The sequence below is a fragment of the Actinia tenebrosa genome, unplaced genomic scaffold (assembly GCF_029948245.1).
Source record: "Actinia tenebrosa isolate PJP-AT-01 unplaced genomic scaffold, QUT_ActTen_1.0 PGA_scaffold1__47_contigs__length_23844297, whole genome shotgun sequence".
NCBI lineage: Eukaryota > Metazoa > Cnidaria > Anthozoa > Actiniaria > Actiniidae > Actinia > Actinia tenebrosa.
In genome coordinates this window covers 10484106-10498879 of record NW_028292578.1, presented here as the reverse complement: position 1 = coordinate 10498879, position 14774 = coordinate 10484106, and the positions used below count along the sequence as shown (strand labels likewise).

The window sequence follows — 14774 nt, the reverse complement described above, 5'->3', positions numbered from 1 at the left end:
ATTTGTGTTTTTCCTAATTTGCTAATCTTGGGAATTTTTTATAGAACTGATGACATTATTACAAGATGCGATCATTGATTTAATCATGAATTTAATTAAGCAGATGCTTGTCACACACAAGATGTAATCTTCCACATGATATTAGATAATCATTGTAAACCTCTACGCAATCCTTTACTAAGACATGCAAGATTTCACTTGTTGTTATAGCCGAATACAGGTGAGTAAAAGCAGCATTCCTTGGCTGAGCAGCCTTTTGAAGTTTAATGAATTAAAGAAAAGCTATTGAAGTCTTTTTCTAATAGAGTGGCAAAGGGTTTCTGCATGACGTGTAATAGCACCAAAATTAGCTGTCAGACAAGTGATTATATTGCTGAGTTGCACTAGTGACAATTTCATATGGTGCAGAATGTTAATCAGCTGCATTGCAAGTTTTCAATAGAATTCTTTCTGGCTGACAGCAGATGGTGGTCAGTGTTTGACCACCATGTGGAGCAGATAATGAGATTCAAAACCTTTTATCAGCTAAGTGAAAGCCAGCAGTTCTCAAAAAAGCCATGTGATTTGCATTTGCAAATTGTGATGTTATATGTAATGTATGGGAGGTCAAAAATTTTCTCTGTGACACATGATTTCGTTTAACAACTCGGCCTGAAGTGTGATGCGAACCCCTTTGCCACCTAGTTCTAGTACTCTTCATAATTGTCACCCTTTTAATTCCCAATAGGGGCAGAAGCAATGCAGTGGAGATACATATTATTAAGTTCTTACAACATGAAAATTCTTACAATTTTACATCACTATGAAGTAGGTTTTGATGGACATCACATCAGGAGTTTCCATGAAATTACTTAGGTATGTTCCTTTTTAAAATTCTTGGAAACATTTTGATTGCATCTACCAAAATACTATTTTGCCACAATGACAGTGTTATATTATGTTACTGTTCATGGTGTGACATTACGTCACACCCTATATAGAATTACTTAGTTTGATTTCAGAACTGATCTTGTAGTATATGGCCATGTGTAATCACCAGTATAGGATCCAACACTAGTACCCAATAAAGCATAACATAACAGACAGCAAATTGTATGATTTCATGTATGTGATTGGAAAGGACTAACATTACATTATCACACAGCCGGAAGAGTGCATGCAAGCTAGGATGTTTCAAATTCTGTGGATTATAGGTCTTACAACTTTAAGGATCTTAAACAATGGCTTCTTGGTGAACTGTGATTATATAATACAAGGCAATTAAGTAATATCTATATTTTTCATTTCATTAATTATCAATAATGCAAAGGGTAATTTTAAAAATAAACTCTGTGATTTGATGTTTGCCCGATATAGATGTATCTGTATTAACCCTACAAGATTATGCAGCAGTTCTTAGAAGAAGAATTTTGATCCAAATTAATTTGATTATTTTGTGCAGAGCGATTGGCAGTTCCTTTGTCCTCTGGTCCTCTTTGGTCCAGCTCCTTTTTCATCTTTGCTAATTGAACGTGATGGACTTTTGAGATTGTTTGCTGGAATGCTTCTTCGACATTAGTTGCATCCAGAGCAGAGGCTTCAATAAAAGATAGACTATTTTCTTCGGCATACTTTTTCGCATCTTCTGTTACAATTGCCCTCAAATGTTTCAAGTCACATTTATTGCCAACCAGCATGACAACTATTGATTGGTCGGCATGTTCTCTCACTTCCATTAACCATCTTTCTACATCTTGAAAGGTTTTTTGCTTTGTTAAATCATAAACTAGTACAGCACCAACAGCACCCCTGTAGTAGGCACTTGTGATAGCACGATATCTTTCTTGACCAGCAGTATCCCAAACCTACAAAAGACAGATACCGGTAAGCAAGATATTTTTAAAAAAAATAGAAACAAAAGATTCAAACAGTTTTACGATAAACAAAAGTTTTTTTTTCAATGATATGACTTTTCCCTTGAGTATTATACTTTTCAGGCCTAATGTGAATTCCAAACAGAGTCAAGTAGGGCAAGTAATGCTTGTCATCAAACAAGTTTATGGTAAGGAGATCCACTATGGCATTTTACACCAAAATTTATGATAAAACACTTGGATTTTTCTGACCAACAAATCTCATCAAAATTCTGTCATCATTATTCAAAAGAAAAACGTTTAATACAATTAACGCAACATAACGCTCTTTTTACATAAAATGTAAATACTTTTAAAGGTTTATTGCTTGATCATCATTTCAAAGTCCTGTCAGTCGGCAAAAAAAACTATACAAGCTTAACTAGTTATATGTTTGTGATTCAAACAAATGAATATTTGCCAACAACGATTTTTCTTCCCTTGCGTGGCCCTATAGTAAAATAGTACTTGAAATACTCGTTAAAACAGAAAAGAACTTTAAACAATTTAAGCACAAAAGGTTCAAAGCCATTGTTTTAAGACACGGCATCGTCATTAGCAAATTTATCTGATTCTCTACTATGTCACGTAAAACTTTCAAGACTGTAAACAAACTACTTTCTACTTTTTATTATAACAGGCTTCCTAACTCTAAGTAATTTATCTGGACAGTAGCTTTATCTTTTAAATTACACGGAAACAAAATAGGAAATACCATAGTTTCAGGTCCGTTGAACACGAATAATTTAATCATATCAACTTATATGACACATACTAGTAATAAGCTGGAAGTACGCGACGCGAAGGGGAAAAATTCCTTCACAGGAAACCTCAAAAATCACGATAAGATACCACAAAATGAACAATGGAAAAGCTGGTCAAATAAGCGACCTGTGGTCATCTGCTAGACGTCAGTATTATCAGCCACACTAACCTGAGCTTTTATAACTTTCCCGTCAACTGTGATGCTTCGAGTTGCAAATTCCACTCCTATGGTGGACTTGGACTCCAAGTCGAACTCGTTCCTCGTAAACCGTGATAAAAGAGACGACTTCCCTACACCAGAGTCGCCAATGAGCACTATCTTGTAGAGGTAGTCGTAATGATCGTACCTTCCTCCTGCCATCCTGAATAGGAAAAAATATCAACCCAAATATGTCGAAAATACGTGGTCTTTTTACTGCTGTTCGACTAAAGTACCTCGAGTGCTTTATTAGAACGACCCAGTGATCACGTGATCAGACATTCGACACCGGAAGTGGTATATCCCTATTATGTTAATTAATCGAAAATCAAAAATACTCAAAACCTTAGTTCTAAAACATTGACTTTGTAATTTTGCTCAAGTCGTATTTCACTACTTAAATACTTGTTTAAAATTTTGAAAGTTTTTGCAAAAGAGCGTTTTTAGAGTATAAGGTTATAGACGGCTTGGTTACTCAGCTGTCTGGAAATATTGCTGGCCTGGTTACTTGGTTCTATTTTTGCACGTTTATAGTTTATAAGTTGTTTTGGATATTTGACAAGTTTACGTATTTTGAACCTCTTTGTAATTTAGATGATTATTTTCCCCAGCTATTATAGATGATATTTGAGTGCTTGATTCATCTTTGGTGACATAGTGTATTGGGTTCGGGTAAAAGGCAAGTGTTGGAAGACAACATGGCTAGTGGGACCAAACATGACAAACGACAGAGTTGTCAGGAAAACAAGGATACTGAAAACTCCCAAAAGAAGAAACATAAAAAGAGAACGAAGAAAATAGAATCACAGCTCAAAGATCAGGTAGCTATTGGGTCAGTAAACGCATAGAAGAATGATGAAAGCTGCGATATCTGGCTGTCTCGTTTCTGTGTATATAGTGTGTGCGTTTGAAGGGGGAGGGGGGTTAGAAGCTAATGCTACTGTTTGTAATGCAACAGGCAACAAAGAATTTTCAATTTGTTGACATATTAGTATGTTTCAAAGCTAACAAGGAGATGCTGCCTTCACCTTTAAGTTTTCATAGACAAGAATGTTCATCAGTTGACCCTCGATCTCTTGCAGCCATTCCGCACTCTGTATATGAGGGATATCAAATAATAATATTTGTTTAAACAGTGTATTTATGTAAGAGTAAGTGAATTGTTTCCCAAGGGGCATAACATTTTATTGTAATCGAGAGTGGTATAGAGCGTTTCCCTCTCACCTCTAGGGTCTCAGGTTTGATTCCCAGACTTGTTTGAGTAGCCTATATTGATGGTTTTCATGTGGCCATGTTGGAGGAACTTAACAAAAGAATTGTCAATGAATTCTCTTGTTATATCCTCCAACATGGCCGCAGTCTCTTTTGTTATTTAATTCCCTTGGGAATGGTTGAAAACCATCAATTAGGTCTCTCTTCGATTTGATTTTTTTCTCCAGGTTCTCTTGATTTGAAACTCTCTTCCTAAAACATGCTAAATTCCATTTAATTTGAGTAACATTTACTTTTAATTTTTAATAACCTAGAAAGAAACTCATATTGTAAATATTTGTAAAGTAATAATTCTCTTGTTATTTTTATTGTCGTTAAAAAATTTTGACTTAATACTTAAGTTGGATGTGCCTTAAATGACTTTGATCAGCCAATAGGTTGTTTCAGGGCATTCGGTAAAATTTCAAGACATTGGGATTTTGAATGCTGAAGGAGTGGGAATGAGATAGTGATGCTTTCCCTCATAATTCAAGATAATATTTTATTGTTATTTTTCAGATTGAATTCTACTTCAGTGATTCCAATTTACAAAAGGACAGGTTCCTGAAACAAGCTATTTCCAAGAATGCAAATGGATGTAAGTCTAAAATGAATATTTTCATTCAAAAATGTATGCATTCAATATGAAGCATAGGCCATGCCTAACTTTTATGTATCAACCAACCAGTTAGCTCAGTTGGTTGAGAATCGGATTTTCATGTGGGAGGTCATGGTTCGAGTCCTGGCCAACACTCAGGGTCTTAAAATAACTAAGGAGAAATTGCATCTGCAATTGGTTAGACTTTCCAGTCTATCCACACTCCATCATTACTAACCAATATTGGAGAGACTTAAAAGAACCACTGAAGATGTTAAGAAACCCTGGCTATGACCAACCTTAGTGCCTACATCTCATACTAACAACTTCTCATACTTGCAAATTGCATTGAAAAAGTAATCTGAAATTCATGAGAGATGTGGCAGTAAGCCGTGTGGGATTGGCTCAAAAATTATATAAGAACATGCGTGATAGGTAAATAACGATTTATGAAATGACTAAAGAAGAGGGCCAATGGGCTTTTCAGAACTTCAAGTTACGTTAAAAATGAGCCAGCTCAACTAGAAACTGTGGATGGGCTCGGAAATCATATAAGAACATGCGTATAATAGGTAAATTACAAGGTATGAAACGACTGAAGAAGAGGGCCAATGGGCCTTTGACGACTTCTAGTTGCGTAAAAAATGAGCCAGCTCAACTAGAAACCGTGGACAGCTGTCTCAGTTTCTAGTTGAGCTGACTCATTTTTTACCCAAGTTAAAGTTGTGAAAGGCCCATTGGCCCTCTTCTTCAGTCGTTTCATACGAGGCTCGTAATTTACCTATTACGTATGTTCTTATAATCTGAAATTCACAACTCAATGTGTAGTTCCATTGATAATATCCATATAGAAAAGGCGCTATATAAATCATAAATCATCATCTCTTTCAGATGTTAGTGTGAAGACAATAGCAGATTTCAACCGAATGAAGCAAATCACAAAAGATATTACTTTGGTGATAAAAGCCATCAAATCTTCAAGTTTATTACAGGTTATTAAAATAACTAAGGTTACTAATACTAAAAAAAACAAGCACATGCTGAGTGCATTCTTGAAGCAGGAGGGGGTTGACAGAAAATGAGAACAGTGATTAGCACAACTTGAAGCAATTCTTAACATTACTTAAATGTTTTGCCAATTTCCAAAAGTATGTTTTTTATTTCTTTTATAAAATACAAATATACAGTATACTTTATTTTTTGGATATAAATGAGTAAATAGGAAGTGTGCTCTCATAAAGCACATACACCCACAACTAATCAGAATGCAACGTTGGTTTATAAAGGCTATTATAAAATGACTGTCATTAATCTCACGTTTTGACATGGCACATGCTCGCAGTTTCAGTTGTGTAATTCATTTCATTTGCTTTCTGTGCTGTGTGTTGTCATAAAGCACTTGTGGATTTTCAGAACACTCGTGAAGTGTCAAGAAGTTCTCCGCTACGTGTCATGCTTCTCCTAACACTTCTCTCATGTTCTGCCAACCCCCTGCATACTTTTTAACTGCACGTGCACCCGTTTTCTATTTCTGCAATGTACAGTTGAATTCATACTAATGAAAATGTCTCTAAGCAAATTCCATGAAGCATGACCAGGGTGTCAAGTGTACAGCGTACTTATCTGCCACACTTGGAAATTAAAATAACCACTTACATTCATTTTAAGAAAAATGACTCTTACTGCTGATGTTTTCTTGTAGTTGAATGATGATGAGAGCATGGTGAGAAGAACAACACCCCTACCAGAAGCAAGGAATGTTGATGCTGAAACAATCTATGTGGTAAACAATAAACCATTCCTGAATTTGTGTAATACTGCTATGTTCCTTGATAACATGATAACTTGAAAGAAAAGGGCAGTGTTTAATTTACAAGGGGAGAATCCCGTCTCATCAAAAATTGGTCACTAAGCTGGACAAATTTGCAACAAAAGGAATGCAGTGTTAAACATTGGCAGATTCAGGGAAGGGTTGGGGGGTCGGGGGGGGGGGGGGGGGGGGGGGGGGAGATGAAGGGTCCAGAACCCCTTGTCATACCTGAGGTTCAATTGATTGTTTTATCTTAGAATTTAGTTTTGCTGCAGTTTTGAAATTTATTTTGTAGGAAGTATATGTTTGGACCCTCAATTAACATTTGAACCCCCATTTCAAAAATTCCTGAATCTGCCCTTGTTCTAACACTCCAGGAAACCTTTCTAGGTATTGTTTGCATAATAGACCCTTTTCAAATTCCAAATTACTGCTGTGTTTCTTGATTACAGACTCATTTGCTCAGGCTAAGCCTCAATTTTGTGAAGAATATTCACGTGTTCCAGTCAAGGCCCGTCAAGTTTCAAAGTGTTCGTATTGTTGAAGTTGTGCATTCTTTACTTTACCGTTGGTATTTGCAAGTAATTAGACACTGATTCGAGGCATCTGAGCAAATGAGTCTGTAATCAAGAAACACAGCGGTAATTTGGAACTCGAAAAGGGTCTATTCAGTATTAGGACTGTGATGCCAAGTCTTCTAATAAATGATTTACTTATTTATGCCAATAAGATTTTACCCATAGTTTTTTTCTGGTAATGGATTGTGTTCCACTTTACTCTATCATTGCTAATTTTTTCAAAAACACAATAATTGCTGTATTTTTTCCTTGTGAACACTGCATGGATCTAGAATTCTGGTTTGTATTCACTAAATATTTGATTTATTAGGAAAAATTGCCCCCACATGCAGACCACGACTGGCTCAGGAACGTTTTTTCACAGTTTGGCAAAGTTACTTATGTTAGGTGAGTACTGCATAGTATTATGATATTATTATCTATGCAATAAAAAAGTGCTGTCTAAAATAAACCCAGGATTTCAGAAACTGATTTAATGGCAAGCTTTCGCTAATTTTGTTTCGTCGACTCTATTTTTAAGCTTGAATCAACATTAAAATAAAGTCTGCAAAGCAGGTGTATTTAGTTTGTTTTACTTTTCATGTTTAAAATATCCTATTCTTCGATTGCACTTTACATCATGACGACCATGTTGGTGTCATTTAACAAAAGATTTCTCATTAGCATCCATTGTTAATTGCACCAAGATGGCCGCCATGTTTTTTTGTCATTTGACTCTCTTGGGGATGCTTACAGCTCATCAATTCAGGCTCTAGGTCGAAGTGTTAGCTACGAAAGTATTTAATGCTGCATTTCTTTCAATTTTTCAGTTTGCCGCGATTCAAACATACTGGAGACATCAAGGGGTTCGCTTTCATAGAATTTGAAACACCAAACGAAGCAGACATTGCTGTTCAAGTGAGTCATCGATTTATCTTCGGGAAAGTAAATGAAGGGTGGTACAGTAATTCCTGGGACGCATAAAATTTTATTTGTTTGTGGATTTTCCGTCTTTTGCGCATAAAAATACACGATTTCTGCGATAGCGGGACCCCTGTGTGGAGTAAGTCCGCCCAGCTTATAACTCAGCTGTAAGGGCTATTTTACAATAAACGATTTAATAGGCTTACCCTCGAAATAAACGGGCATTTATGTTTCTGCGACCAATTCTAATCAGATTGTACATTCTTGTAATTTAGTCTATCTAATTTAACAAATTCCTGCGTTGTACTGTTTTGATTAACGGGAAATTAAAGGCAGATGGACACCACTAGAAGTTGCCGAGGTGTTAAAAACTTTAAAATGGTTCTAATATGATTCAAGTACGTTTTGTACCCATTACACTCGAGAACTAATTTTTGCCCAATATTTCTACACCAGACTTTTAGAAAAGAAAAAGAAGAAAAAGAAAATGGTCAGGATGAAGAGCAAGCCAAACCAAAGCGACGCAAACGGTCGCAAAGCGAGTCCGATGCTGACGATAAACAACCTTACAAAACGGAGCGCAAAAGACGGCGGACAATCAGTGAATCATCTGCAGATTCCCACGATAGCTCTTCTCGGATTGAAAAACTACAATTAAAGAAAGAACAGCCGACAGATTTTGCTGGATCTCATTCGAAGGTAGAGGTAGAGACAGCAAGGAAAGAAGACGATAGCTTAGAAGAGGGCAAAGGGACTACAAGAAAGAGGAAGAAAAGTGATAAGGCTGTCCATTGGGAACACGAAGATAGCGATAAAAAAGACAAAGCTACTGGCGAGGTTCGAGAAGAGTCGGAAGAAGAACGACCGAGTAAAAGGACAAGAAGTTCTGAATCTGAATCTTACGCCGAGAACACAGATGAAGAGCAAAGCAAAAAGAAGAAAAAAAAGAGGAAGCGAAAACCGAAGGAAAAAAAGGAGTCAAAGTTACCATTGTTAAGAGTCATTTCCAAGTGAGTATAAATTAACACTTGATGCACAACTTTTTCCAGTTGTCTTTTTCTCTCAACTTCGAAATTTTCTGCGTCACTTCGATTTTTTTTCTAAAATTCCTACCTTATATGATGCAGAACAACTGACCAATCACAGCTCGAAAAGTACCTTAGCGAACTTTCAAAATCTACGACGGCGACGTCAACCGGAAGTGATAATAATTTCTCTTTGGGGTTCTGATCATTGGAGATTTCTTTCAAAAAATTGTCAGTAAAACTAAACTCATCCAGAGATAAGACAGGCGCGAAACCCTAAAGTGAAGTTATTTACGCTTCCGGTTGACGTCACCGTCGAGAACTAAATGTGGTCCGTTAACTAAATCATACAACAAGAACTCTGCAACTTTGTTTAAACAGGGAACTGATCTCTATACCTATGAGCCATTCCGTGGTTGAGGGAAAAATAGGTCGAGTTGGCTTTTCAGGCATTTCATTTGTGGGACTCTTTTAGTGGACAATAAAAACCCATCCCACACTGCACTGCAATGCAATGCTAAGTCGAAACAGTTTTTTGCCTCAAACTCGGAATGACTAATGATAACATCAAATTTATTATAGTTATAGGTGCCCTAAAAATGAGAGAAAACATGAGCATGTACAATATTTATTTTTAAACTACATACCTAGGATAAAACCATTAGGACGCTTTGTTTTGCAAAATCAAATAATTTTAAACACGAGAGAACTGTTGCGCGCGCGGTGGCAATTTTCTTTATGAAACTGAAATTCTAGTGAGGAAGATCTAGCTCTTTTGCCCGCTCTCTCTTTTCTGTGTCGCTTTCTATGAAAGTTTAAAAGTAATTGACCTGTTTAATTTTCAGGTTAGAATGGTTACGACTAAAGCAAGAATACAAACAACTCCAGAGGCAATCAATGCAGGAATTGAAAAAGCAGCTCCAAGAATGTCACGAGGGAGAAGTCGACCACAACAAAGAAGAGACGCCGCATCAAGGCAAGAAGACAACCAAGGGTAAAGAAACTAATAAAGAAACCGCGAAAGGCGCACCAGAGGAACTCCCTTTTACGACCGGAGTCGTACTACATTTTAAAAGTTCGGATACAGAACTACAGAAAAAAGATATTCGTGTAAGTACGTCGTATATAGTTTTATCGATACCCTGAAACGACCTCTGGGCTGATCAAAGTCAGGACACGGCTCTGTAACTTACAGATCAAACCCCGAAACAGCTTCTGGGCTGATCAAAATCAGGGCATGGCTAACTCACTGATGGAATCGGAATTTAGCTTGTTGGGAATCAAGTGAGAAACCTAAGAAACTCTTTTCACATGAGATAAAATGTTCAGGAATCGAAGCCGAGACCGCAGAGGTGAAAGGCGAGTGCACTATACCTCTGCGCCACCCATAATTCACGTCAAGACTTTTTTTTTTTTGTTTTTTTTGTTTTTTTTTTGCGCTAGGGTGATATTTGAACTTATGATCATGACAATCGCTTGTATTTTAGGATAAGTTAGCAGCGCACGCTCCAGTGGCTTATGTAGACCTTGCAGACGGAAGTGGAGAGGTAAGTAATACTTTAACACAGAGATTATTGAGACGTAAACCAATACAGTCCATTTGTTTAATTCCTGTCAAGCTGAAATTTCGCTCATTTGTTATGTAGTATTGGTGTTTAGAGCCTAAAGCTTGGTTTGCACCAGCAGCGATGCAACATGACGCAAGCATAAGCACAGAAGCAAGCCAGCGAAAGAAAAATAAAATATCCCGTTCTCTTGCGCTTGCGCCGCTTCTTTTCATAGTGAGAATATGGAGTTGCGTCTCATTGCGTTGGCTTGCGTCGCTCCTAGTGAGAACCAGGCTTCAATAAAAGTTGTCTGGTTATTGCAGGGATACGTGCGCTTCCATACTCCAGATAACTGTACAACTGTTCTTGACGGGATGTCTGACGACTCTTCAGGACTTCAGCTCGTTAAACTTACAGGTTAGTTCAATCTAATTAGTATTTATTTTTTATAAAACAAAAGAAGAAGCAAAACGCATTGTTTCCAGTTAAATGGAATTCACGAGCGAGAGTCTTCATCACGGCTTTACGGCACATGCCTTCATTTATTTTAAAAATGCTCTAAAATATTTTTTATTTGTGGATCTCTAACATCGATTTGTTATTTCGTACCGTATCAGGACAAGAAGAACGCGATTACTGGAAAAAGATCAATGCCGACAGAGTAGCACGATTTCAGGCAAAGAGAGAGAAAAAGCGAGGGATTGAAAAGGTAAAATTGCTTTTTTTAAATAATCAAACCTTTACTGCAGTAGAAAGGAGGTTTGCTGAATTGCGCATGCCCAGACCGTTCTTGCGCAGAGTTATTTTTAGTTGAATTAACCATTCAAAAATTGAATATACTTGTTCATAACCATAAAGTAACTACTTATATCTTTTAGGTTGCAAGAAAAGCAGATGCCTTACAAGCCCACCAGCAAATAACACACATCAGATTTGATGATGATTGAAGCTACTATGGTCGGCTAGCATTAGGTGTTTGCGGCCAGAAAGCTTCACCATGCAAATAGGGACTTTATTACGGCATTGGTCACAAGTCATACATAGATGATGCATTCTCCACTGCTGGGCCATTTTGCCTGCGTTTGATAAATTTAAGACCTAGCGCATTCATAAACTTTTTCCCACTTAAGTCCTATTGTCATTCTCTATTTTGATCATGCGATTTCTTTTTTGTTGAAATTCCATCGTATATATCGCATATTCTCAAGATTTACTTTTGAAAAGTAAATACTACTCAAGAGAAGGACACATGGTCAGGTATAGGAAAGAGCTTCGCGTCCAAACAAAATTTATCCAAATAACTTCAACTTAACTCCTTCAAGAAACCTGAACTTCCTTGATTCTTTAAGTTTATTTTTAATATAATAGCTCTGATTGCAAACCAACTAGAGCGCAGCAAATCTGTAGTTGTCAAGTTTATGATTGCCTCAAATTTCCCCGAGTCGGTACGATCTAAAATCCACTTAGTTTTGCCCGAGATATTGTCTCAACTTTGCAGAATACCCCCTTGAATATCCTTCAAATTACCCAGAAAAAAATTTGCTTTCTTTTATTCCTATATTTTTCGCAAGAATAAGCAGTTCAAATTTTGAGTCATGTTTTAGAGAGCAAATTCTTTAGTCAAATTTGAAAAGCAAGAAAAATTTATTCCTCAAACAGGGTTTTTTCGCACTAGGTTGTATTTTTCTTTCAAGGTGGCACTTTTTTCTTTCAAAGTTTTCTTATGTTTGATCCTTCTAGTTCGCCTCTTTTCACTCTCTGTTTCTTGCTCGTCCTCTTTCCATGGCACTAATGTTCGCCATAACTGATATTTCACGCACAGCACTGATACTGCAAAAACGTAAGAAATGCATTTAAACATTTTAAACTCCAAACTCCTTTGTAACATTCCTTTTTTCAGCTTAAAGCAACGCAATTGAGAATGTTTGAAGTTAAAGCACCATAGCAAATATTTCTTCTTGCCCGCGTTGCATACAGTAGTATCTTGGTCGAATTCCTCCCTTCCCTCCACAAGGCCACACTAGTTTTGTTATTAATACTCTGTAATGGCGAGAAAGTTAGATTTTTAGGTTAAAGAAAAACAATGTCAAACCTTTCATACTCGTATGAAAGAGTTTGGCGCTACAGCCATTTAAATTTCCACGAGAATAAAAGTCTTTCGTTAAACCCGCGTTTGAATGCGAGGCTACGAGGAAGTAATTTTGGATAACGCGTGAGAAAAGTCCCATTAATAGCATGTCTAACGCCTTAAAAGTACAGAGAGAAAAAACTGACTCTCTTTCCTAAAGTAGTTAAAATTAAGTAATCTAGCTATTGCATTGATTTATAAAACATTACCGACCTCCAACAGAAAAAACAGCGAACATTATGCCAAACGATATGAGGAAGGCAGTAGGGTACTGCATTACAGAACATGTTTTCCACTTCTTCACCTTACAATGCCCGTAAACGTTTTCAACATATGGCTGACAAGTCGAACTTGATTCACACCAAAAGCAAGATGCGTCATGCAAGCAGCTCTCACAAGTCTTGGAACTATGACACAAGGCTGAAAGCTCGCTGGACGAAATGACTACTATCGTTATGAAGAGGAACAGCCCAATAAATATTCGCACAAGCACCATCCCTTCTGTTGAGCTTTCGTTGGCTCGCCGTGTTTGTGATGTCATCAATGGTTCTAATGCGCACGCGCACAGTTAATCTTGTTACCAGACCATCCTGCCTTTCTGCTAATCTACTATCCTGACACGATCGTCATGACGTCACAATAATATCATCGATCGGGGACCGGAAAGGAAAATTTTCCCCTGATCGATGACGTATATATTTTTCTTTCATGAATACTCCATTTTACATTTCCGTTCCAAGACGAGGCTGGAGTTTCCGCGAATGATAAAAAGTATAGTTTTGCCATGCGCGGAAACTGCAGCCTCGACTTGCAACTATTATTCATGGTCACTCGAACGGAACTGTAAAATGGAGTATTGAAAGGTCGCGATACAAATTTCCTTTGATTTATTATCATCCAGTATACTGCACTACGGTCTGTGTTTGCACAGCACGGTATAAAAAGAAGAAAAGGAAGGGGGGAAAGAATGAAACCTTTCTATTGCTATCGTGCACTTTAGAAGTAAAAAAAAGCCTACTGTGATTTTGCTTTGTGATCCGCTTCAGGCTCCACCATTCCGCCCCCTCCCCAAGTGTTAGGAACTTGTTTGCATTGTGAGCTTTTGTACATACATTTAGTGATAAATATATTCGCCCACGTCCACTCATATTTTATATTTTCCCCGTTTAGGCATTTTGTAGATAGTTCCGATAGACCACCAGTCCGGATACGTAGGCAAGACTTGACACAGACGCCGGCGCCGCCGCAAAACTATAACGTATTTTCCTTCCGTTCATTTGCTGTTAAATCATAACCATGCCATTTGAATTGGTTTAATACCCGATCTTCCTTCATTCAAAATCGCCACTCAGTGTTTACAGGTATTAGTCGCCAAATATGGGCGTATGGGCTACCCCAGGTAAAAAGCGAAAAGTTTTGCCTTTTATTTTTCATTTTATTTTCATTTTTTATAGCCTGTTAATACAGTCCCTCCATTCGCATTTACTTATACTCTGCTTACCCAAGCAAGCAACTCACAGATTGATCGAGAAGCCAGTGTCCGTATCTCGGCGAGCAGATATTGGTGTCATGGGCTACCTGTGGATTTTTTTTATTACAGATTCCTTCATCAGACAAAGGTAGATTTTTAAAAAAAATCGATGAAATCTAACCCAAAAAATGTCTTAAAATACCGAAGAATCTGATAAATGTACTGAAGGCCCGATAACCTTAAAATCTTAATTTAAAGACTGATCGAAATTCCTTTCCAAGTCATTCGCAATGCTACTGGGATTCCTGTGCCACATTTGATTTATGCCTGTGCTTTTGAAGTCCAAAATTCATTACCGAGTAATTTATTAATTTTAGAAAGAAACGTTGGCTTTTTGTTATGAAAAATATCACAGTTGAGTTGTTTTACTATCTACAATTTAATTTAATTTCAATAACACAATTGAGTCGTGTTATTGAAATTTCATTGTTTTGCTTTCTAAGATTTAGATCTACCCAGTTGTTTCAATTATATAACAGGAAATTGTCTCATTACAATTTTTTACCATCACTTTTCTTCATTATAAAAGTCATCCCAACGTTCTGGC

General features: G+C 37.1%; 2 protein-coding genes across 3 annotated transcripts; one reads left to right on the top strand and one right to left on the bottom strand.

Moving 5' to 3' along the window:
- Positions 1 to 74: 74 nt before the first annotated feature.
- On the bottom strand, positions 75 to 3125 carry LOC116295802 (ras-related protein rab-11.1). Its single transcript, XM_031703738.2, has 2 exons — positions 2827 to 3125; positions 75 to 1844 (listed from the first exon to the last, which is right to left on the bottom strand). Exons 1-2 carry the CDS (start codon positions 3016 to 3018, stop codon positions 1374 to 1376), a joined length of 663 nt encoding a protein of 220 aa, XP_031559598.1. The 5' UTR covers positions 3019 to 3125; the 3' UTR covers positions 75 to 1373.
- LOC116295801 (la-related protein 7) lies at positions 1903 to 11968 on the top strand. Of its 2 annotated transcripts, XM_031703737.2 has the most exons (13): positions 1903 to 2041; positions 3468 to 3677; positions 4627 to 4705; positions 5597 to 5697; positions 6408 to 6488; positions 7404 to 7480; positions 7903 to 7990; positions 8453 to 9006; positions 9867 to 10131; positions 10509 to 10568; positions 10892 to 10985; positions 11186 to 11277; positions 11447 to 11968. In XM_031703737.2, the coding sequence occupies exons 2-13, from the start codon at positions 3555 to 3557 to the stop codon at positions 11513 to 11515; spliced, it is 1683 nt and encodes a 560-aa protein (XP_031559597.2). In that variant the 5' UTR covers positions 1903 to 2041; positions 3468 to 3554; the 3' UTR covers positions 11516 to 11968. The 2 variants fall into 2 exon arrangements, with proteins under 2 accessions (XP_031559597.2, XP_031559596.2); XM_031703736.2 differs by lacking the exon at positions 1903 to 2041 and having other exon boundaries at positions 3375 to 3677.
- Positions 11969 to 14774: the final 2806 nt, after the last annotated feature.